The sequence below is a fragment of the Leptodactylus fuscus genome, chromosome 5, assembly GCF_031893055.1.
Source record: "Leptodactylus fuscus isolate aLepFus1 chromosome 5, aLepFus1.hap2, whole genome shotgun sequence".
In the NCBI taxonomy this organism is placed as follows: Eukaryota; Metazoa; Chordata; class Amphibia; order Anura; family Leptodactylidae; genus Leptodactylus; species Leptodactylus fuscus.
The window spans coordinates 185139852-185166351 of record NC_134269.1 but is presented as its reverse complement, the minus strand read 5'-3'; the positions used below and the strand labels follow the sequence as shown (position 1 = coordinate 185166351).

General features: G+C 44.9%; 1 protein-coding gene across 2 annotated transcripts in view; it reads left to right on the top strand.

Moving 5' to 3' along the window:
- The first annotated feature begins 8445 nt into the window (after positions 1-8445).
- LOC142203820 (proton-coupled amino acid transporter 1-like) overlaps positions 8446-26500 on the top strand; it is a 57454-nt gene continuing 39399 nt past the window's right edge. Inside the window, exons 1-3 of one of the 2 annotated variants that reach the window (XM_075274888.1) lie at positions 8446-8558; positions 18357-18516; positions 26074-26164. In XM_075274888.1, the coding sequence (XP_075130989.1) occupies positions 18362-18516; positions 26074-26164 (246 nt within the window). In that variant the 5' untranslated portion in view covers positions 8446-8558; positions 18357-18361. Of the gene's footprint in view, positions 8570-18356; positions 18517-26073; positions 26165-26500 lie in introns of both variants that reach the window. The other variant, XM_075274889.1, reaches the window with a different exon arrangement.

Below are 26500 nucleotides of genomic sequence, written 5' to 3'. Positions count from 1 at the left end.
AGAGCCTCCTTTAAAGGTGAATTACTATTGCTACAATATGTATTCAAAGTTACAGAAATCTGAATATGTCAGTGACTGGTGGACCTCGGTGTATTGGCAAAGGATCCATTACCAGTGGTTGGCTTTACAACTAGAGCCCACATAAGACTACTAGTACTTCTTACAGCTGAAAGTGAACATACAATGGAGCACGGCACTGTACACATGGGACCTATAATAAAACAAATCCTGCGCTGTACTGAGAAAGCGGGGAGGAACGCCCCCTCCCTCTGCTCACAGTGCTCATCCATAGATGAGTATTATCAGGAGGGGAGGGGGCGTTCTTCCCCACACACACTGTACAGCACTATAGGCGCTGCTGTGGAGAAGGACGTTCCTGGCAGACTGTCAGGAACGCCCTTCTGACTGTAAAGAGCTACAGTATCGGGACCGATAGCGCTTTACCCGGGGCACATATCGGGAAAGCTGATAGTGCGCTGAATTCAGCGCACTGTCAGCTTTCCAGCAGTATATAGAACTGCCTGTGCCCAAATCGGTGAAAGGTCCTCTTTAAATGTATAAATGACAAAATATTCTAACTGCCTTTTATGACTAAGATTTATGCAATAATTTTCCTGTTCATTTCCTCAATTCAGTAAAGTACAAGCAGGACACAAGCAGTAACATGTTCTACAAGGTCATGTGCGTAGAAATCTGTAAAGTTACACTCAATATTAACGTTCAGCCGGATACTTGTAGCCTACTCTGACTGTTCTTAGGGCTCGTTCACACGTGGGCAAAGGGGCGGATTTTGACAGCGGATTTCGCTTCAAAATCCGCCCCTTTACAATGGTGGTCTATGCAGACCGCCGGGCTTCTTTTTTCCGCTAGCGGCGGGCTGCTGCTAGCGGAGAAAAAAAGCGACATGTTCTATCTTCAGGCGGAAACCGCGGCGCGCTGGACCGTGGCTTCCGCCTAGCGGCAGCACCCTCCTATGTCGGCTCATTCATTCGAGCCGACATAGGAGGGGAAAGCCGCGACCGCGATGGTCGCAGCAGGCGGGTTTTGACCAGAGAGAGACGCGGCTCGTCGCATCTCTCTCTGTGTCAAAACCCGCACGGGAGATGCACATGTGAACTAACCCTTAGGGGCAGAGCTGAGAGATTTCTAGTCGCTGGTCATTGACTATCAATTAAAACTAGTGATTAGACCAGGCATTGGATATAATTTATCACAAAGATCGTGACATGATCCGCCATCATTAGCTATTAGGGTGTGACATGTGCCGCATAATGTCATCTACATGGTCAAAGGCCACTTAGTACATCTGCCTGTGTGTTACTGTGAATTGATGCAGTTTTACAACATGGTTTTCATGTGCGGTAATTGGCGATGCAGAAAAAATATGCTGTTATTTGGGATATGTGAAAGCCCCCCATTGTTGTGCTCAGGATTTGGAAAGGTATCCCCACTAATGATAGAGGATAGATCTCTTATAAATGAGGTTTCAACCATGGGGCCCACAAGTGCTCAGACACTTATTCTCCATAGTTTTTACAATGGATAAGTCTATATAATATTTAGGCCATAGATGCAAAAGGTGTGATTTATTATGCCCCCTTAGGGCTAGTTCACACGGGGGGCGGATTTTGGCGCCGAGAGTGACTGGGGGTGCTGCGTCACTCTCTGGTCAAAACCCACCTGCCACGACTGTCGCGGTCGCGGCTTCCCCCTGCAGAGTCGGCTCAAATGAATGACTTCAGAGGTTGCTGCCGCCAGGCAGAAAGGGCAGCTCGCTTCTTTTTTCCGCTAGTGGCGACATGCCGCTAGCGGAAAAAAGAACACTAGCGGTCTCCATAGACCACCATTGTGAGGAGGCAGATTATGACGTGGATTACGCGCCATAATCCGCCCCCTCTGTGCCTGTGTGAACGGGCCCTTAGCTAGTTTCCTGGTGTAAAGTTTTTTCTTTTCTCCAGCCCTGCCAGATTTATCATTGTTTACACCAAACTTCTCTGGAGTAAATTATGAATTTCAATCTAGGCACACGGCCTGCATTCATAGTGAGGTGCGAGCTTTGCCATAAAGTCTCTGAACTGTCCAGCAGCACATCAATGTAACTTTACAGAAATCTCCACCACAGAGCCTACTCTCAGTACAGTAGCAGTGTCATGGAAGAATGCAAACCAATCCCCTCCACCCTCTGCAATATACACAGTGATATACAGTATACGTGCCCTGTGCCAATTATTGCTGCAGGTTCGGCCACGACTTTAAACCTTTGCAGGTGGCCCATCCGCACAGGAAAGTACATGTGAACGACACAGTGGAAGCCAGATTGTTATGTTCACTCCATGTTACCTTAGCTCATTTAGATCATTTTCTCACAGTCAGTATTTGCTTAGTATTTTGCATCAGTATTTGTAAGCCAAATCAGAAGTGGAACCTACATAGTGAAAACTATGATGGAAAGATTTGCACCTCTGCAGAATAATTCAGAACTTTCCTGGATTCATTGGTACAGTCCCAGATTTTAGGTGCTGTCTCATAGTTCAAGGCACCTGAAGGTATGTCCCGGCCTCAACCCTATCTGTGTCCAAAGGAGGTGAAGAAGGGAGCCATCAATTCCCACTCATTCACTCCCTTTCTCTACTACTGGGAGCTTGAAAGCAGTCAAGGGCAATATGGGTGATGGTAAGTATTAATTTTTTTGTTGTTGTTGTTGTTCATGCATTTTTGTGTGGAGGTCACAATGAGGGAGCAGGGAATGTAATGAGGGTGACATTATACTGTCTGGGAAACTTAAGAAGGTCATTATCCTGTGTGGGGGCATGATACCATGTCAGGGTCACTAAAGGGGCATTAATCTGTGTGGGGGTAAATATGGTCAGAAAAGCATGGGTGGGTCTAATTGCAAAGTCAATTTTGTGGCAAAAAATAGTGAGATAAAACTCCATTTCTTTTTAAATATTTTTAGTTTAGAGTTTTATCTCACTATTTTTTGCCACAAATTTTGGGGTAAATATGGTTATGAATGATTGGGGCCAAATGGGACATGTGCATGCTTGGAGACAATAGCTTAAAGGGCTTGTCTGGGGAGTTACCTTAATTGATCCAGCAATTTTTTGATGATAGGCTCGGAGATTCCAGCCTGGTTCTGACCTCCGGGTCACTTTTTGGAACCAGCCTTTGTAATTACTGTACCTTTGCTAAGGGTTTTTTTTACTACTGTCAGCCAGCCCCCAAAACACAGATAAAGACCTCACACAGGTTTTGGCTTACAAATATTGATGCAAAATACTGTCTAAACTAGGGGGCTGTATACTTTGGGGGCAACGGCAAGGGGCTACGAACTGTGTGTGGTAACTGGTAGAGGAAATGTATACCGTGGGAGCAATGGCAGGGGGCTGCGAACTGTAGGGGCAACTGGAAGAGACTGTATAGTGTGGTGGCAACTAGAAGAGATTAAATATTGTGGGGGCCAGTTAGTTAGTGCTAGTTAGTTAGTGCTAGTAGTCCATAGGCTAGAGTAGGGAAACAGGGAGGGAGTGAGAAGGGGATCTGTGTGAAGAGCAATGCAACATGGTAGTTGTAGGCTAAAAGCAATGGAAGCCATCCATGTAAACAAATACCCACACTTAATAAAAATCTCATAAATTTTTTATTAATATAAAGAGTAAAAAACATACAAAAATGTACATCTGGGGGAATAATACATGAAGGGAATACCAACAAAAATCACCACTAAGGAGGGTCGGACATAGAGAACTGAGAATGGATGACTATGGTTAACAAAGTATACATACTAGGTAATGGTTACTGTCATAAAAATATGCATATACATGTAAACAAGCTATAGTAGCCAATACAGGTAAATCTACAAACAGTGCCACAGATGGTAAATATATCACACAAAAGGTAACCATATACAAAATGCAGAAAGCCTAGGCTAACCCACCTAGTGAATAGACACCCTGTACCCCTATGTACATTTTTGTATTTTTTTTTTTTTTTTTTTTACTCCTTATATTAACAAAAATTATCAGACTTTTACTTGGAGTGGGCATTTTTTTGCTTTTTGTTACATTAGTACTTGCAGTAAACACAAAGAGTTTCTGTATCTTTAGTAGCCTGTCTATATATGATTCCATGTAAACACATGTAGAGGAGGCCAGGAGCTCCCAGAAATCACTGTTAATGGTATATGGGTGCACTCATTAACCCATTAATAGAACTAAAGGACCTCTTTTTTTTTTTGCCTGGAAAACCCCTTTAAGGGCCCCTTCACACGGAGTATACGCTTGCTGATTCTGAACATGTAACATGTTCCGAATTAGCGGCGTGCGCTCCTCATAGTAATGAATGGGCTGTTTTTTCCCCTATTGCTTTGAATGTGATACGCGCGTAACTCCTTCGGGTGCTTAAATATGGCAGACGCTCAGGATGTTACAATAAGGGAGCAGTGACCTCCCGATCAGAGCAATAGCAATTCCCCATAATAGTATAACTAAAAAGTACACCTGGTCCCACAAAAAAAAAAAACACCCTATGTACCCCTTTACATGGAAGTATAAAAAAGTTACGGGTGTCAGAATATGGCGACTTTAAGAAAAATACTTTTTTTGCACAGTTTTGGATTTTTGTTACGGGGTTAAAATGTAAATACAACTTTATAAGTTTGGTATCCTCAGAATCGGATACAGATGGCGTGTCATTTTGGCTGCACAGTGAACGCCGTAAAACGAAGCCCGTAGGAAAGTCGCACACATGCAGTTTTTCATTAAATCTGCCCCATTTTCCGGCTTCCCACTACATTGTACAGAATAACTAATGGTAGCGTCATGAAGAACAATTTGTCCTGCAAACATTAAACCCTCATATGGCTCTGAGAGCGGAAAAATCAAAACAAAAATCAAAAACGAAAATCGAAAAATGCGCTGGTGGGAAGGGGTTAAGGGAAACTTGGTCTGAACAGGTTAAACAGGTCTAGCAATACCACAGCGCCACCATGGGACTAGAGGAAGCATCCTGCAGACACGGCCATTATACATACCTCCCAACCGTCCAGTCACGATTTGGGTGACATGTTCCGCGGTCCCGGTTGGAGGGAGGTATGTCCCGATTTCAACTCAGATCTGCGTCCAGAGGACGCAGATCTGAGTTGAACACATATGCGGCTGAAGCAAGGAGCTGACACAGGTCAGCTCCTCGCTTCGCCGCTGCCCGCCTCTCTCCCTGACACATGCGGCTGAAGCTGCTCGCGTGCTTGCTTCGCCGCTGCGTCTCTCTCTCTCTCGCTGACACATGCGGCTGAAGCGAGGAGCTGACCTGTGTCAGCTCCTCGCTTCGCTGCTGCCGCCGGCTCCTGGCTTGTAGACGCGATGTACAAGCCAGGAGCCGGTGGGAGCAGCGAAGCGAGGAGCTGACACAGGTCAGCTCCTCGCTTCAGCCGCATGTGTCAGTGAGAGAGAGAGATGCAGCGGCGAAGCAAGCACGCGAGCTGCTTCAGCCGCGTGTGTCAGGGAGAGAGGCGGGCAGAGAGCGGCGAAGGAGCGGAGGAGAAGGTAAGTTTAATGTGGAGGTGGAACGTGAATCTGGGGGCAGATGAAGGAGGGGACGGCATGACACTGGGGGCAGAGATGGAGAGGACGGCATGACACTGGGGGCAGAGATGGAGAGGACGGCATGACACTGGGGGCAGAGATGTGGGGACATGAATCTGGGGGCAGAGATGGAGGGGACATGAATCTGGGGGCAGAGATGGGGGACATAAATCTGGGGGCAGAGATGGGGGACATGAATCTGGGAGCAGAGATGGAGAGGACATGAATCTGGGGGCAGAGATGTGGAGACATGAATCTAGGGGCAGAGATGTGGAGACATGAATCTGGGAGCAGAGATGGGGGACATGAATCTGGGGCAGAGATGGGGGACATGAATCTGGGGGCAGAGATGGGGGACATGAATCTGGGGGCAGAGATGGGGGACATGAATCTGAGTTGCAGAGATGGAGGGGACATGAATCTGGGGGCAGAGATGGGGGACATGAATCTGAGTTGCAGAGATGGAGGGGACATGAATCTGGGGGCAGAGATGGGGGACATAAATCTGGGGGCAGAGATGGGGGACATGAATCTGGGGGCAGAGATGGGGGAACATGAATCTGGGGGCAGAGATGGAGGGGACATGAATCTGGGGCAGAGATGGGGGAACATGAATCTGAGGGCAGAGATGGAGGGGACATGAATCTGAGGGCAGAGATGGGGGGACATGAATCTGGGGGCACAGATGGGGGACATAAATCTGGGGGCAGAGATGGGGGACATGAATCTGGGGGCAGAGATGGAAAGGACATGAATCTGGGGGCAGAGATGTGGAGACATGAATCTGGGGGCAGAGATGGAGGGGACATGAATCTGGGGGCAGAGATGGAGGGGACATGAATCTGGGGGCAGAGATGTGGGGACATGAATCTGGGGGCAGAGATGGGGGACATGAATCTGGGGGCAGAGATGGGGGACATGAATCTGGGGACAGAGATGGGGGGGACATGAATCTGGGGGCAGAGATGGGGGACATGAATCTGGGGGCAGAGATGGAGGGACATGAATCCGGGGGCAGAGATGGAGGAACATGAATCTGGGGGCAGAGATGGGGGACATAAATCTGGGGGCAGAGATGGGGGACATGAATCTGGGGGCAGAGATGGGGGAACATGAATCTGGGGGCAGAGATGGAGGGGACATGAATCTGGGGCAGAGATGGGGGAACATGAATCTGAGGGCAGAGATGGAGGGGACATGAATCTGAGGGCAGAGATGGGGGGACATGAATCTGGGGGCACAGATGGGGGACATAAATCTGGGGGCAGAGATGGGGGACATGAATCTGGGGGCAGAGATGGAAAGGACATGAATCTGGGGGCAGAGATGTGGAGACATGAATCTGGGGGCAGAGATGGAGGGGACATGAATCTGGGGGCAGAGATGGAGGGGACATGAATCTGGGGGCAGAGATGTGGGGACATGAATCTGGGGGCAGAGATGGGGGACATGAATCTGGGGGCAGAGATGGGGGACATGAATCTGGGGACAGAGATGGGGGGGACATGAATCTGGGGGCAGAGATGGAGGGACATGAATCCGGGGGCAGAGATGGAGGGACATGAATCCGGGGGCAGAGATGGAGGGACATGAATCCGGGGGCAGAGATGGAGGGACATGAATCCGGGGGCAGAGATGGAGGGACATGAATCTGGGGGAAGAGATGGAAGGGGGACATGAAACTGGGGGCAGATGAAGGGTGTATATGAAACTGGGGGAGAGATAGAGGGGGGACATATAATTTACGGGTGACTGTCGGAGGATTGGTACTATTCCGTTATCGGGCCAGCAGCAGCGCATTTCAGCACCAGCTTTCGGGACAGCAGTTCAGTTCAGCAGCGGGAATTACAATGACATCCGAGGACTGCTGGCCCGATGCTTGTGCCCAGTAGCCAGTACATCAATGACCCCCCCTCCATCTCCTCCTCCTTCCAGTGCTGCCCCCCAGCTCTCCTTACATCTACCCCGTACCCTCTCCCCGCCACATGACTAAGCCGATGCTGGCCCGATGATAGAGGCCGTGCTTGTGTGTAGTAGGCAGTACATCGATCGATGCCCTCATCCTCCTCTTCCTTCCAGTGCTGCCCCCCAGCTCTTCTTACATCTGCCCCGTACCCTCTCCCTGTAATAGGCCTCACCGTAAATCTTGAGCAATGAATGCTACTAGATAGCCGCCGGACGCTGCAGAAAGTTTGTCCCTCCGGCTCGCTGTAGCTCACCGTTCCTATAGTCGGCGTGTTTCTTGTCAGGGCCTGGATTGAGCCCCGGTGTCTTTCCTTTCGGTCTCGGTACTAGCGCTGAGGTGAGGCCTAGTCGTGTGGCGGGGAGAGGGTACGGGGAAGATGTAAGGAGAGCTGGGGGGCAGCACTGGCAGGAGGAGAAGGATGGGGGAGGGGGGTCATCGATGTACTGGTTACTGGGCACAAGCATCGGGCCAGCAGTCCTCGGATGTCATTGTAATTCCCGCTGCTGAACTGCTGTCCCGAAAGCTGCTGCTGAACTGCGCTGCTGCTGGCCCGATAACGGAATAGTACCGATTATACTGTGTGCGGGCACATGAAAAATCAACGAGCGGGCGGAGTCAACACAAAAGTGGGCGGGGCTAAATTTTTACACGCGCCACACATTTTGTCCCTCTTTCGGTTCTTCAAAAGTTGGGAGGTATGCATTATATTACATTACAGCGCCACCTAGTGGCAGTAAGACACGGCATATAGTGTAACCTGTCACGTACATGTAATACATAATCTATTAGGACAAATATCTGTTCTAATCGAGTTACAAATTAAATAAACACTGTAAGAACAATAAAGTTTTTTGTTGCGCAAAAAAAAAAGAGTGAGAGTTGTCATGGTGACGATCAGCTGACCTGAGCCTCACGTGACTGTAGTGAGTGCATCTGGAGATAAGGATGAGAAGCTGACAGAGCGGAGGAGCAGGAAGAACCTGAGGAGGCGACACCGCGGAGCCCGGCATGTAAGTACAAGGTGCGGGGCGATAGTGTCAGTACGGGGGCTGAAGAGGGACAATATTATGATATTACCAGGGCAATAGTGTCAGTACGGGGGCAGGGAAGGGACAATGTTATGGAGTGGCTATTACTAGGGCAGTAATATTAGTACGGGGGCAGAAGAGGGACAGTATTATGATGGGGTATTACAGTAATATTAGTACGGGGGCAGGAGAGGGACAGTATTATGATGGGGGTATTACAGTAATATTAGTACGGGGGCAGGAGAGGGACAGTATTATGATGGGGTATTACTAGGGCAGTAATATTAGTACAGGGGCAGGAGAGGGACAGTATTATGATGGGGTATTACTAGGGCAGTAATATTAGTATGGGGGCAGGAGAGGGACAGTATTATGATGGGGTATTACAGTAATATTAGTACAGGGGCAGGAGAGGGACAGTATTATGATGGGGTATTACTAGGGCAGTAATATTAGTACAGGGGCAGGAGAGGGACAGTATTATGATGGGGTATTACTAGGGCAGTAATATTAGTATGGGGGCAGGAGAGGGACAGTATTATGATGGGGTATTGCTAGGGCAGTAATATTAGTACAGGGGCAGGAGAGGGACAGTATTATGATGGGGTATTACAGTAATATTAGTACAGGGGCAGGAGAGGGACAGTATTATGATGGGGTATTACTAGGGCAGTAATATTAGTACGGGGGCAGGAGAGGGACAGTATTATGATGGGGTATTGCTAGGGCAGTAATATTAGTACGGGGGCAGGAGAGGGACAGTATTATGATGGGGTATTACAGTAATATTAGTACAGGGGCAGGAGAGGGACAGTATTATGATGGGGTATTACTAGGGCAGTAATATTAGTACGGGGGCAGGAGAGGGACAGTATTATGATGGGGTATTACTAGGGCAGTAATATTAGTACAGGGGCAGAAGAGGGACAGTATTATGATGGGGTATTACAGTAATATTAGTACGGGGGCAGGAGAGGGACAGTATTATGATGGGGTATTACTAGGGCAGTAATATTAGTACAGGGGCAGGAGAGGGACAGTATTATGATGGGGTATTGCTAGGGCAGTAATATTAGTACGGGGGCAGGAGAGGGACAGTATTATGATGGGGTATTACAGTAATATTAGTACAGGGGCAGGAGAGGGACAGTATTATGATGGGGTATTGCTAGGGCAGTAATATTAGTACGGGGGCAGGAGAGGGACAGTATTATGATGGGGTATTACAGTAATATTAGTACAGGGGCAGGAGAGGGACAGTATTATGATGGGGTATTACAGTAATATTAGTACAGGGGCAGGAGAGGGACAGTATTATGATGGGGTATTACTAGGGCAGTAATATTAGTACGGGGGCAGGAGAGGGACAGTATTATGATGGGGTATTACTAGGGCAGTAATATTAGTACAGGGGCAGAAGAGGGACAGTATTATGATGGGGTATTACTAGGGCAGTAATATTAGTATGGGGGCAGGAGAGGGACAGTATTATGATGGGGTATTACTAGGGCAGTAATATTAGTACAGGGGCAGGAGAGGGACAGTATTATGATGGGGTATTACTAGGGCAGTAATATTAGTATGGGGGCAGGAGAAGGACAGTATTATGATGGGGTATTACTAGGGCAGTAATATTAGTATGGGGGCAGGAGAGGGACAGTATTATGATGGGGTATTACTATGGCAGTAATATTAGTATGGGGGCAGGAGAGGGACAGTATTATGATGGGGTATTACTAGGACAGTGATATTAGTATGGGGGTAGGAGAGGGACAGTATTATGATGGGGTATTACAGTAATATTAGTACGGGAGCAGGAGAGGGACAGTATTATGATGGGGTATTACTAGGGCAGTAATATTAGTACAGGGGCAGGAGAGGGACAGTATTATGATGGGGTATTGCTAGGGCAGTAATATTAGTACAGGGGCAGGAGAGGGACAGTATTATGATGGGGTATTACTAGGGCAGTAATATTAGTACAGGGGCAGGAGAGGGACAGTATTATGATGGGGTATTACTAGGGCAGTAATATTAGTACAGGGGCAGGAGAGGGACAGTATTATGATGGGGTATTACTAGGGCAGTAATATTAGTACGGGGGCAGGAGAGGGACAGTATTATGATGGGGTATTACTAGGGCAGTAATATTAGTATGGGGGCAGGAGAGGGACAGTATTATGATGGGGTATTACTAGGGCAGTGATATTAGTACAGGGGCAGGAGAGGGACAGTATTATGATGGGGTATTACTCAGGCAGTAATATTAGTATGGGGGCAGGAGAGGGACAGTATTATGATGGGGTATTACTAGGGCAGTAATATTAGTACGGGGGCAGGAGAGGGACAGTATTATGATGGGGTATTACTAGGGCAGTAATATTAGTACAGGGGCAGGAGAGGGACAGTATTATGATGGGGTATTACTAGGGCAGTAATATTAGTATGGGGGCAGGAGAGGGACAGTATTATGATATTGGTGATATTATCAGCACAGGGATAGTATTGCGGTGATATATGGGTAGTATACATTCTAGTATATGGTGATTATATTGAGGGGTGATGGTGTGAGTAGGGGGCTCAGTCCACTTCCTCCTTATCTCGGCATCATGGTTGAGTACAGATTTTAACCCTTTACGGATTAAGCAGATTAAACTTTTTTTCACCACTGCTATAACTTATTTTTATTTGTGAGGGGGTTGGAAGGGTGTCTGAGAGACTCCAATTCTGGTATTGTTTTTGGGTTTTTTGTATTTACGGGTCAGTTTAGTTGCAGCGATCTCAAATGTACCTCTTATTTATGGATTATGTCTTATTACTTTTATATCTATAAAGGAGTCTCCTAACGACCTCTGACACAGATGTGACCCTGACTGTAGTACCAGTGGGATTATTTAGTGTCTTGTGTTCTTACTGTAGTTCCACTTAAAATTTTAATTTGGGGCAACATGGTGGCTCAGTGGTTAGCACTGTAGCCTGGCAGCACTGGAGTCTTGGGCTCGAATCCCGCCAGGAACAACATCTGTAAGGAGTTTGTATGTTCTCCCCATGTTTGCGTGGATTTCCTCCCATTCTACAAAGACATACTGATAGGGGGGAAAAGTGCATTGTGATCCCTATATGGGGCTCAGACTCTACATTTAAAAAAAAAATTAAATTTTAATTTGCAGTTTAAATGACCGTTTGGGTAAAATGTGGTACTTTGGCTAGAGAGGAAGTATCACCCCACCCCCATCCTTCTAGTAATATGCTGCTGTGCATAAGGAACCTTGTAAGAAAGAAGCATTATGTGCTGCTCGAGTTTAATGCCCCAAACCTGGTGACCTCAAGTCTCATCTGCAGTAAGTGGCTTCAAATCCATTTACAGTGGCCGCCAGGGAATGTGCTCATTGCTTAATGGTGCATTGAAGTGACTGCTGGTTTAGGGGCACCAGGCTTGCTGACAGGTTCCCTTTAAAGGAGGTAGATAAGTTAGGGTCACCTGAATCATATAGTGTTTTCACTCCAAACCCTCTGCATAGATACAGGTTTGGAAACGCACCCCCAGAATTCTTTCTGCCTTCCATCTGTAATTCTGGTTGGCTCAATATAGTTGTGCGGTTAATAGTCAGGGCCATTTTGGATGCCTCTTGTTCAGGCTGGGTTACAGCCGCCCACAAATCAGCCATTGAGTTCACCTCAGACCTGCAGTCCTGGCCCATCATTCAATGTGAGTCCTGCAAGATGAGCAGAGATCCTGATTTCTTGGAGCTAGGAGATCTCTGTGTACTGTGAAGCATTGAACTGCATCATAACATAGTATGCGGCAAGCACTTTACCTCCTTCAAGTGGTGGCTGCAGGTGCCCATAATACTATCAAAGAATCAAACAAGCTTTATTGGCACGTCCGAATAGATATTTGGCAATGTCAAAGCTAGTAATGTGTGGGGGGGGGGGGTGGCGGGTATGGGGGTGTGTGGTGGATGATATGGGGTACAACAGTCCATGGGGTCTCATCTTCCTCTTAGTTGGTGAGGGGGGGGGGGGGGGGTGATTTGGGGTATTACATCCCTTAAAGGGAATTTCTATGAATTGAGCTCTATTCACGTTGGGTTTATTCTGCTATGTAGAGAACCAAGGCCAAAACAACTCTGCAGGTCTCTGTTTTCTGTCTGCAGTAGTGTGCTGACATCCTTCATATGACCACTGCAGAGATCACTAGAGCGCCACCGCTGGAGAGGAGGGGAACTGGAGAGGTGAAGGGGTTATTTGTTTGTTCCATCCATTCACTGCAATGGGCTACATTTTTGTAAATGATGTAAAACCCCTTTAAAGGGATTGTCCAATTGTTTTCTTTGACAGGTTACTTTTTGCAGCAAAAAAGGGGAAATACAATTAAAAATGTGCTCATCTCTGCCCATTCCCCCATTTTTAGCATTGCCCCTATTTGCAGCACAACATAACATTTCTAATAAGAGTTGGAGGACCCCTTTAGCTCTTGGTTATACAGGGGATTTGGAGCTGTGTAGTAGTAAACCAGCACCAGTATTTCATCCTATGTAGACATAAATCGCTGTCACTTTCAGGGGTGGACGCTGCACAATATGTTATGTTAGGTCCTCAGGCACTCGGGTTGTGTGGAGGCGTGAAGGACCCACTCATGTTGTGTATGTGGTCAGAGTCATATGTCCAGGTTATATATACTTTGGGATTCTGCTGTGTTGTCTTATGAGCTCCTGAGTCTGCACTTTTCCGTTGCGATAACTCTTGTTTTCAGTTCCATATATTAAGTGCAAAAGTCTCAGATTGTGCAATCTTGTTGTCAGGCTGTACTCCATGGATGAAGATTGGCAGCTCCGTGTGTTTTATGGAGCCACTTACTGGAAGTGATCATTGCTTCCAGCCTAGTGTTTATGTATATTAGCTGGAGGGATACCAGACCACTAGTGATCCTGAACATCTCCTGGCTGTGAGCTAGCTGAAGCTTTCATATCTGCTTAATATTGCTTCTATTATATGTCTGTCTCATGGACTCTGTATGATCTGGTAGTGTATGCTGGGAGATGTAGTTTTACAGTAGCTGATAGCAGAGTACTGTTGTATGTAACATATTAGATATGTGTACCAGAGTGGTTGCAAGATTAAGGTATGAAAAGGTATTTCCACTTGTCATCCTTAATCTCCTCACATGTGATGGGGGATTAAAGGACACTTAGTGATATTCAGAGTGTGGCGGGGGGTGCACTTGCCCCAGGTGCAGAGAGGGATGTGGAGGGGAGTATGCTGCGGGTCTCTAAATCCTGTCTTTCTCCTCACTCTCAAACCTCTGTTTTGTTAAGTTACAGCACCCAGAGCTCCCCACCAGCTGTTGTAACTTATTGTATAGATCATGCAGATCCTGGTCACTTCTATAATTCGAGGTGCATGCAGCTGCCAATAGTAAAAGCATGTGTGAACTGGCCATAAATATTTTATTGGTAGTGCCCATCCCCATTACAACGCCAGACTATGCCCTCTATCATGCAGATGAAGGGGACTGTACTGGAAGGTTTGTGGGTTTTCTCCATTTAGTCTATGGGAGATCCTAAAAACTACTGGGCATCGGACGCCTGGGTAACATGACCACCCAATAAGCAGTTGACTCTCTTTATACCTAATGCCAGATCCAGCGGGAGGGTAAGTTTACACAACCCTTATTTTGTGATAAAACTGGACATTTACTATCTGACTTTTAGTTTCAAATAAAAGCCATCAGAAATATTGTACAAGCTCAAATGTTAAAAAAAAAACCAAGCAGGGGGCTAGAGATGGTATAAAAGAAAAACCCCACTCGTAATATATATATTTACAGCTAAAAAGAAAAAATACATCATGTACAAGAAGGTAAAATAAAGTCCCAAAATAAAACTGAAAATGAAAGAGGAAGTAAAAGGGGGTCTAAAATCGGAAGGAGGAAGGGGGAGAGCCAATAGAGAAAGCATAGAGGGAGATCATAGATCACATCAAGTTACCAAAATGTAGAGTCGCAATGACTGCATACAAAATCCTTTGTGGGAATGGTGAGTATCATGGAGATGGGGTAACGGCTAATTCCAGGCCCTGAGGGGCCACATAGTCCAGCCAGGGGCGTATCCGTGCGAGTGGCCTCTATCCTCTCATATAATAACCTGACAGAGTGTGATAATCTGGGGGTACGACATTGAGAAGCAATATGTATGCAGGTGGCCAAGGTGTTATGTTGGAGGTCTATCTCCCAAAATAAAGTCAACGGTGGTAGTGCTAATCTTCTAGCGTAATTATAGTTTATTTTTTGCTATAGAGTTTGCACGGGTGGGCATACCCACCAAGTATGGCACATATCACCCAAGGCATCACAGCCATGTAATTTTGCAGGTATATAATAAGTTCTATGGAGCCCCCTCCACTAACCTTCACAGCAATCTCTATTCTACATTAGCTGAGCACAATGCTGCTAACATCAAAGCCATAGACCACTTATAAAACCACTTGTCTTCAGAGAAGCATTGAGCTGCGGTCCCCCTCCTCTGTCTGTTACTCTACTATTCAGCTGTGGTATGGAGGACATGTCTGTAGTATGCCATGAACTAGCACAAGTTGGTGTTTGTCAGGTTCCATAGAAATGTATAAGTGTAGGTAGGGCAGAGGCAGAGTACGGCTCCACAACTGCAGCAGTGTTTCCTAACTTTTTCAGAATCTGGGCACCCCTAGAAAAAGAAAATTTACTCTGGTACCCCTATCAAATCATTCTTCCCAAAAGACAGAAAACCTACAGTCCTCCTGACATCTAATAATGTCCTGCAGCGGCCCCCAGACAAATAATAATGTCCCTCAGTGGACCCCAGACAAATAATAATGTCCCTCAGTGGACCCCAGACAAATAATAATGTCCCTCAGTTGACCCCAGACAAATAATAATGTCCCCCAGTGGACCCCAGACAAATAATAATGTCCCTCAGTGGACCCCAGACAAATAATAATGTCCCTCAGTGGACCCCAGACAAATAATAATGTCCCTCAGTGGACCCCAGACAAATAATAATGTCCCGCAGCAGACCCCAGACAAAGAATAATGTCCCTCAGTGGACCCCTGACAAATAATAATGTCCCTCAGTGGACCCCAGACAAATAATAATGTCCCGCAGCGGACCCCAGACAAATAATAATGTCCCGCAGCAGACCCCAGACAAAGAATAATGTCCCTCAGTGGACCCCTGACAAATAATAATGTCCCTCAGTGGACCCCAGACAAATAATAATGTCCCGCAGTGGACCCCAGACAAATAATAATGTCCCGCAGTGGACCCCAGACAAATAATAATGTCCCGCAGCAGCCCCCAGACAAAGAATAATGTCCCTCAGTGGACCCCTGACAAATAATAATGTCCCTCAGTGGACCCCAGACAAATAATAATGTCCCTCAGTGGACCCCTGACAAATAATAATGTCCCTCAGCGGCCCCCAGACAAATAATAATGTCCCACACTGTAGTTGTGCTATATAATTTAAAAAACCAAATAAACCCCACTTACCCATCCTCGGTCCCGCAGAGCTCTGAGGTCCTCCTGTGTCTTCTCTGCAGGTCTTCAGCAGAAAGAGCAGGAAGCTAAACCTTCTTTCTACAATCTTCTATACAATTACATAGTTGATGGGGAAACATGCGACCATTTCTCCACTGGGTTGTTGCGACACCTCAGATGGGAATTGCGGGTCTACAGACGCTGAATTACTGTTTTTATTAGGAAATATAAAAAACAAAAAACTTCAGTAGTTGATACCTTTTTTATTAGCACAAAATCATGATGTAAAAAGAAAAATCTCATCTTGATGTTTTTACCCTTCACAATCTCCATCTGCATGGTCTTTTCACCACTCTATCCAGGATAGCTATGGCTTCCTACAGTATTGTGCAAAAGTTTTAGGCAGGAGAGGGAAAATGCTGCAAAATAAAAATAATTTCAAAAATAGAAGTGTTACTAGTTGTTTTTTTATATATAGTTTATAAAGTAAATGAACAAAAGACAAACCTAAACGAAATCAATGTTATCAATATTTGGTGTGACCTTTGCACTGTGTCAAAGGAGTCCTGGAAGTGATAATATGGCTGTCACAGATTCCTTCCATCATTCAGTCTGTCTGGGATTACATGAAGAGACAGAAGGATTGGAGTAAGCCTACATCCACAGATAAGCCAAGTTTTCCAGCACAGTTTTTGTGTTGAAAAAGCCCCCCTCGGCTTATACTCGAGACAAGCAAAAATTTTTTTTTTTTTTTTTTTGTGGGGGGGGGGTGGGTGGGTCTATGACCAGCCGCAATAGTAATGTATAGAATCTCCCATAAAATAGTGAAAAAAAAGAAGCTTTAAAAAATATAATAATAAAATAAATAAAAGTTCTAAATTCCACCTTTCCCTAGAATACATATACAAGTAGAGAATTACTGTGAAACACATACACATTAGGTATCCCTGTGTCTGAAAGTGCCCGGTCTACTGAATATAGGGGATCTGCAGTGCTCCTGTTCCGTCGGGAAGGGGTTAATAGGAGCACTGCAGATCCCCTATACAAAACACCCCCTCCCCTTCCCCAGCACCCAGCATCTACTGCACCCAAAAACTCCAACCACTTTAATTTTTGAAATTTTCCAGTAGCTGCTGCATCTCCCAATCCCCCTTCCAGTTTCGACTCGAGTCAATAAGTTTTCACAGTTTTTTTTTTTTTGTGGTAAAATTAGGGGCCCTCGGCTTATATTCGAGTATATACGGTAGTTCTCCAAGATGGCGGGAACATCCTCCCTGCCAAGTTCCTTCAAAAGACATCTGCAAAGGGTAAAGGTCACATCAAATATTGATGGGATCAGATTTCCCATTTGTGCAGGGCCTCGTATTATTAATGGGGCTCATTCACTTCATGACCAGTGTAATATTGTAGGTCCCCACGCCCAATGGCAGACTGGATGAGAGCACGGCTGGATAAGCCCTTTGATTTTAGTGTTTTTGTGAATTACAATATAGTACAATATATGGCAGTGATATTGTTGTTCTTATTTATCTGCGCTTGTGGGTGGTGAGACTCTTGGAGCTTCATGGCATCTTCTGTTCTGTGACTCCTACAAAAGCTGAAGGAGATGCCAAATATCAAGTTATTCTCTGTAGATTGCAATGACTGAGATCCATTCCATTTTACTACCTTAAAAAGTGAAGGCGCTATGTTGTCACCAGTTCAGAGATCCTGAGGTCACTCCTCACAGTTGGCGAGGGTGAGGTACATATGTAGTCGTCACTGTTATACTGGGCATCTGTGACTGTCACTCCTATATTGCCTTTCCATGTCTGGTGCAGGCTGTAATGGGGGCATCTGTGTATGGCATAGGGGTTGAGGTTTATAACCAACAATACAAAGACCTTCTACCTATCAAGGATGTCTTTTACCGTCTCTGGCTCTTTGGGGGTCCCAGACGTTTGGTGTTTAGTAGATCACTTCATCTCTGCTATGTCGTATATGCAATATGATGTATAGCTTTTTATATGACTACGCAGACCTTACCAAATAGTAGTGTGGTTTTTGTTTCTCCCCATCGGTGTAAAATTCCTTCTTAAAGGTGTCTCTAGATATCACTTTCAATTCTGCTATTTTCTTCAGCCACATGACAAATGTGGAAGTGTCACTCAAAGTGTCCGATCCCAGAAAAGCCTTTTAAGTCCATTCATATGTCTCCTGTACAGCAGATAACTTCCCCCTGCTTACTGTAGCTATAAACATTTTACATTTCTTGTTGGTCTAGGTATCATGGCTTCCACCAGGCTGAGAACCGACACGTACAATGACTACAGCTCCACTGAAGCCAGTCCCAGTGAGGAGAGCTCCCCGGGGGTCATCAATAGCTTCGTCCCCAGACCCAGACAGTACGAGAGACTTGGAGAACATGACAACAGCAGCACTACGTAAGTTCATGGCTGGACAGTTATCTACTTATAGAGATGCTTGTTCGCAGTATCAGACTGAGGTACCCACCAGTAACACTTATTCTGGGGGCTCACTGTACTACACGTGAATCGGTTTGGGGCCAGAAAACCGCTTTAACGTCAGCTAAATGGATTTCAGTGGGACTAGCTGGTCACTTAAAGGGGTATTCCCATAACCCTTGTTCACCAACCTGCAGGCTGTGTGCTCTCTTCACTTCTTGGTTTTCTCGGCACATTGGTGGGCGCGATTTCACTTGCTCTGCTATGTTTGCAGTCTGTAATGAGGGATTGGTTGTAAATGAATTACCACAGGCCAGTGACAAGAGGACATCCTCTACGTCTGGAGGAGAGAAGGTTTCACCAGAAACATAGAAGGGGATTCTTCATAGTAAGAACAGCGAGGCTCTGGAACTCTCTGCCCCAGGAAATGGTGATGGCGGATTCACTGAACAAGTTCAAAGAGGGCCTGGATGCCTTTCTTGGAGAGAAAAATATAATGGGTTATGGTCTCTAGATTTTAAGGACACGTTGATCCAGGGTTTTATACTGACTGCCAGATTTGGAGTCGGGAAGGAATTTTTTCCCCTGAAATAGGGCAATTGGCATGAGCCTCATGGGGTTTTTGCCTTCCCCTGGATCAACACTGTAGGGGATTGTAGGGTTATAGGTTGGACTTGATGGACTCATGTCTTTATCCAACCTCATCTACTATGTAACACAGTATAAAGCTGATGTGGAAACTGATGTAGCAGAGCTGGATTTGAGTCAGGTTGCATTACATACAGAGGTAACAGACTCCCTGTCTCAGCCCTTATCAGCCAGATTCAATTAAACCGGCTGATAAGTGGAAAAGCTGAAGATAGACAGCACAGTAATCCCGGAGCTCTCACCAATCCCCCCCCCCCCCCCTTCCCCTATCTGAGGAGCTCCGTTACTTGTCAGACATACTCAGCTCAGAGCTGCTGCCGAGCACTCAGCAGGCAGCTACGTCACTTTGGAAATGAGCAGATAAGCCCCGTGGCCATAGAAACCGAGTGTAAACAATGAAGTGAATAAATTAAGATAGCGGCCAAACAAAGCAGTTTTGATAAAGCAATGTATTTCGAAAAAGTCTTAAATCCACAGAAACTAGCAGTATAGATAGGATCCTTGTTATGGGACAACCCCTTTAATGTTTATGAGGGTCTCTCTGATGCCCACTCGAAAAAAAAGCCATCACCAGGACTGTCTGGTTGTGGTAGGCATTTACAACACACACACACTCGTCCCATCTGAGCTTATATGTTTTTGGATGAGATAGAATGGCCTTACACATTATATAGCTGTCTCTAGGTTATAAGATATGTCACTCAATACAGTCCCTTAATAAACTTCTTTAAGAAATGAAAGAACCCTTTACTGGAGCCGTTTCCTGCTCTGACGTGCTAATTCAGGCATAGGTGGTTAAGCTGATCTTGACCGCTACCGTGTGGTTAGGCTGTTTCCTGCATAGTCACTGTATGTACATTGTGTATAGCTCTTGTGTCTATCTAGCTATAAGGTTATGAGAAGTTCTTGTGGTTTAATGTCTTTGAGTCTTAATGAAATAAAATATATATTTTTTTAGCTATAAATGTCTAGAAATGCCCAGAGAAAGAAGTGTAAGTGGGACTGAAAGCTGGAATTTCCTCTCTGATTCGCCTGTCAACGAAATAGAAAAAATGTATACTACTACAGCTACTATGTTGCATAAGTTATTAAAAAAAAATAAAATGAAAGGGTCTGCACAAAAATGATAGCGTTATCTATCACCCTGTTTCAGTGCCCTGTCCTCTGATCACTGGGGGACCCAGCGATCAGACACTTATTCCCTGACCTGTGGATAGGGGTTGTGTCCATAACAGGACAACCCCTTTATAAAGCCTTGTCTATATTATATTCCATATGTTAGTATACAGTGGGGCAAAAAAGTATTTAGTCAGTCACCAATAGCGCAAGTTCCACCACATAAAAAGATGAGAGGCATCTGTAATTTACATCATAGGTAGACCTCAACTATGAGAGACAAAATGAGAAAACAAATCCAGAAAATCACATTGTCAGATTTTGTAAGAATTTATTTGCAAATTATGGTGGCAAATAAGTACTTGGTCACCTACAAACAATCAAGATTTCTGGCTCTCACAGACCTGTAACTTCTTCTTTAAGAGTCTCCTCTTTCCTCCACTCATTACCTGTAGTAATGGCACCTGTTTAAACTTGTTATCAGTATAAAAAGACACCTGTGCACACCCTCAAACAGTCAGACTCCAAACTCCACTATGGTGAAGACCAAAGAGCTGTCAAAGGACACCAGAAACAAAATTGTAGCCCTGCACCAGGCTGGGAAGACTGAATCTGCAATAGGCAACCAGCTTGGATTGAAGAAATCAACTGTGGGAGCAATAATTAGAAAATGGAAGACATACAAGACCACTGATAATCTCCCTCGATCTGGGGCTCCGAGCAAAATCTCACCCCGTGGGGTCAAAATGATCACAAGAACGGTGAGCAAAAATCCCAGAACCACGCGGGGGGACCTAGTGAATGAACTGCAGAGAGCTGGGACCAATGTAACAAAGCCTACCATCAGTAACACACTACGCCGCCAGGGACTCAGATCCTGCAGTGCCAGACGTGTCCCACTGCTTAAGGCAGTACATGTCTGGGCCCGTCTGAAGTTTGCTAGAGAGCATTTGGATGATCCAGAAGAGTATTGGGAGAATGTCCTATGGTCTGATGAAACCAAACTGGAACTGTTTGGTAGAAACACAACTTTTCGTGTTTTAGAGGAAAAAGAATACTGAGTTGCATCCATCAAACACCATACCTACTGTAAAGCATGGGGGTGGAAACATCATGCTTTGGGGCTGTTTCTCTGCAAAGGGGCCAGGACGACTGATCCGGGTACATGAAAGAATGAATGGGGCCATGTATCGTGAGATTTTGAGTGCAAACCTCCTTCCATCAGCAAGGGCATTGAAGATGAAACGTGGCTGGGTCTTTCAACATGACAATGATCCAAAGCACACCGCCAGGGCAACGAAGGAGTGGCTTTGTAAGAAGCATTTCAAGGTCCTGGAGTGGCCTAGCCAGTCTCCAGATCTCAACCCTATAGAAAACCTTTGGAGTGAGTTGAAAGTCCGTGTTGCCAAGCGACAGCCCCAAAATATCACTGCTCTAGAGGAGATCTGCATGGGGGAATGGGCCAATATACCAACAACAGTGTGTGCCAACCTTGTGAAGACTTACAGAAAACGTTTGACCTCTGTCATTGCCAACAAAGGATATATAACAAAGTATTGAGATGAAATTTTGTTACTGACCAAATACTTATTTTCCACCATAATTTGCAAATAAATTCTTACAAAATCAGACAATGTGATTTTCTGGATTTGTTTTCTCATTTTGTCTCTCATAGTTGAGGTCTACCTATGATGTCAATTACAGACGCCTCTCATCTTTTTAAGTGGTGGAACTTGCACTATTGGTGACTGACTAAATACTTTTTTGCCCCACTGTATATCCAGTGGATTTCCGCTGTTTGTCTGTCTTTTCCTCCATTTTCTGACAACCTAACTTAAATGCAGAATATATGTAATGGCCCAAAATATTATTAGTGCATGCTCATAAATATTTCTGCAAAGTGAAATAGATACACTTGGCCAGACAATGGTGCTAAAATGTGTGTAAATATATATAATATACACACAAGTCCAGTTTCTTTAGTCCAAAACAAAGGTAGAGTTTATTTTCACTCAAAAACATAGTGCAGCAACAAAAGGAAAACAATACAAAAATAAATACCTGCCCGGCTAAGCTCTAACTAATCATAGAATAGGTTACCTCACCTAGAATAACAGAAATCCAAAAGCGAGTTGAATTATTCAGGACACAGCTCCAAAAATACGACCTCTCTGTTGGCTCTCCAGCCAAGCTTTGCCCAAAGTCTTCTGCTGGAGCTGACTTCTTAAGCCTCCTTGACGAGGAGACTCTCTGCAGCTGAGTTGCTGCTGGAACATCCCCAAAGTGTGGACTGGAGGGGGGTAGCATGACAGGTCCCACTACCAACCTGCCTGCCATTCCTAAAAATCCAGCCCAATACTGAGCATTTAGCAAAATGCTCTGCAGACGAAAGTTGTCTGCTGAGAACAAACATTCCTGGAGTTTTCTCATCTCACCCATCTTACTATATATATATATATATAACACACACATATTCAGGACATGACAGTAAGTCCTGTAATCCATGTTCTGCACATGTATTGCGCCTTCGGGAACCTGTAATGTGATGGGCCAAGTACAGTGAGTCACCCCATGCGAGATTTCACTCTCTGGTTTGGATTTCGTGCCATCCTCTTGTGCAGACCTGGGCAAAGTCCGGCCCCCGGGCCATATCTGGCCCTCTGACTGATTCAGTCCGGCCCGCACAGCTTGACTAGAGGGCATGTCTAGGGAGGCGTGTCTTAGTGCCGGCAGGAAGATGGAGACATGTAGTTTGTGTCATAAGGTACTGAGAGATGTAAGGTGAGATGCAGCGTGGAGTGTGTATGTCTATATGTGTCTGTCTGTATGTGTGTGCGTGTGTCTATATCTGTCTATATGTGTGTCTATCTGTATGTGTGTGTGTCTCGGTAACCTAGGGGCAGAGATGGAAGGGGAATGTTATACTAGGGCAGAGATGGCAGATGGAGGGGGGGACATGAAACTGGGGGAGAGATGGAGGGGGGGGGACATGAAACTGAGGGAGAAAAGGAGGGGGGACATGAAGCTGGGGGTAGATGAGGAGGGCACTTAAACTGGGGGGACATTAAACTGGGGACAACTGGAGGGGGCATTAAACCGTGGAGGAAGCTGTAGGGGGACCTCTCTGCCTCTAGTTGCCCCCAGTTTAATGTCACCCTCCAGCTACCCCTACGGTTTAATGTCTGCTTCCAGCTTCCCGATTTTAATGTCCCCCTCTAGTTGCCCCCAGTTTCATGTCCCGCTCCAGCTGTCTATTTATTGCCCCCTCCAACTACCCCAACTGTTAAATGTTCCCCTTCAGCTGTCCCAGCTTCATGTCCCCTCTAGTTTCCACCAGTTTAAACTGGGGCACCATGAGAGGGACCTAATACTGTGGGGCAGTTGGAAGGGAACATTATAATGTGGGGGCATATAATGTACGGGTGACTGTAGGACGATCATACTTTGTGGGGGCACATGGAAAGATGATTGGGAATGGGTGGAGTCAACGTAGAAGTGGTGCGGCCCTCTAGCATAGTTTCAATTTCTTATGCGGCCCCATGGGAAAATTAATTGCCCACCCCTGCTCTTGTGGGATCTGAGAGGAAATTACGTGTCTGTTTTCAATGTTTGTGTACTAGCGCTGTTGATTGGAGAATCCTTCTGTCTATCATGTTATGATCTGACTATATGATTTCCATTGATTTGTACCATGTACCAGTCTCTATGATGGTGACATTTTCCATCACTGATATTTTATTAGCCCCATCCTCTCCGTGGACAGGTGACTCTGTAAATGGATACAAATAAATAGTTTTATCTGGAGAGGAAGTTCCAGTTTTTAATTCCATTTGCACCTCGTTCTATATGAAATGTAAGGATTGAGAGTCCTCAGTAATTGATACCTTTTTATTGGCTAACAAAAAATGATGACATATTGTAAGCTTTCGGAACAACTTGGTTCCTTCATCAGGCTGGTATAACAATATCTGAAGGCAAGCACATTTATACAGGAATACAGTGTTTGATGCACAAATGATGGAAAACAGTAAACACAAATAATAATGGCTTTCTTATCTACTGGATCCATGCTGTAAGATTTTTCTTTTTTTTTTTTTTTTTTTTTGAAGATTTGGATGTGCTGGATGTTTTTTTTTTTTTTTTTTTTTTTTTTTTTAAACTTTTTGCATACACTCAAACCCATCTTTTTTTTTTTTTTTTTTTTTTTTTATGTAGATTGTGAGCCCACGTAGGGCTCACAATGTACATTTTTCCTCCCTATCAGTCTTTGGAGTATGGGGATGGAAATCCACGCAAACACGAGGAGAACATACAAACTCCTTGTAGATGTTTTTTTTTTTGCCCTTGGCGGGATTCGAACCAAGGATTTCAGCGCTGCAAGGCTGCAGTGCTAAGCACTGAGCCACCTTGTGTCCCCGTCATGTGACTGGTTTAACCCCCTTTGCAGTGTGTCAAAGGTCATCATTAGTTTATATTCCCACACACGCCAATCTTTTTTTGCTTTTAAAATTTCCTCTTAGAACCAGGATCTTCATGTCATTGATGATATTATGGTCTTGATTGCAGAAATGTTTTGGCTCAGGGAGGTCCATTCTTTGTCTGAAATTGTGCAGTTTTAGATAGTTAAAATTAAAAGTAATTTTTTTTATTTGTCTAGCAGTATGGAAGTGGGTGTCAGCTATGGCCCTTGTATATTTGTGTGTTGTTAACCCTTACTACGCCATGGGCTCTATATGTGTGCAATAGGTGTGTTTTTTTTTTTGTTTTTTTTCAGTCTTTTATATGTAAAGTTGTACTACTTGGTTATCATGTAAATTTGGGACCCTAAACCACTAGCAGGTCCTTATGGACAGTGTCCCAAATGTCCCTATAAAAATTCTGTCTGTCTCTAGGTTGTTTTAAGTAGTCTTTATACTCACCCAGAGGTAAAGTACACCGTGACATTGGGCGCAAGCCCAGTAAAGCCAAAGTGTGCTGCCTTGGCATCATTGCAGAACTGGTTTAATTGGTTAAGTAGCATATTGTTTTTTTTTTTTTGTTTTTTTAACCTTGGCTTGAAATCATTTTATAAGTTGCTATGACTCCTAGTATCTTTTTTTTTCTATCTGCTCTTCTGAGCTTGTATGTGTTCTTTCTTGTAATATATTACTGTATTATCCATGCTGCTATAGCACACTGGTGGGACTATTAAAGGATTGTTTTATCTTATTTTATTGCTGCAAATTTTGTCTGGTAGACCAAAGATAAAGGGGCACTCTGGAGTACAAACTGCTACTCTAAGGGTACGTTCACATGTAGGAATTTGCCATGGATTTGTGGGCACAAATCTGACTCCCATTGTTTTCAGTGGGCAGAGATCACATCAGGATGCTGAAAAAATTCTGTGGTTTGGGACTCTGAATTCTGTGCCTGAAAATGGCGAAGGCCTCTATTGTTCAATAGGCTGTATTCACACAGGAATTAAAAAACATCCTTGTGCTGGTAAAGGCCATCACAAAGCTATTTTTTGGAATACTTTTATTTTAGTGTGTCTATTCTTTGACGGCCCATAGACTAAAGTCTATGAAGAATCTGTGAAAAGGGTTCTCATATAAATGCAAAATGGCCATGATAAAATTGACTTTGGTCATCTTTTACATTGTTTGCGTGAATATAGCCTGATAAGAGAAATTCTGTGCAGTGAACATTCATGAGCACATTTAGGCTGTTAGTATTAAATCTAGACCTCAATGTCTCTGTGATGTGATAGTTTTTTTGTTGTATTTTTTCCAGCTGGTTCCAGACATTTATTCATTTACTTAAAGGGAACATTGGCACTGGACTCCTTGGACTACCTCTTGCTGTGAAAAATGCCGGGATTGTGGTATGGAAAGCATGGATTTCTTTTACCCTAAAGGCCGTGGTTACCATTGCACTATTTTGTTTTCTTTATTGTTTGCTTTATGAATGCACCGTTAAGCAATTTGCGAAATAGTTTTATTGAAAATGTTGTACCATGTTACTGGTAAGTCTGTGTAACTCCTTCACTTAGCTAACTGTCCTGCTGCTTCTGACTGCACACTGCTCCTGGCTGTGACTCTCCCTCCCCTCAGTGTTAAGCTACTGAGGGGAACACTACTGATCATAGGGGGCAAATAGGTTCTTTGCCTCTTATTATTAAAGTGGACATATATGGCATATCCTCCATTCCATTTATTCT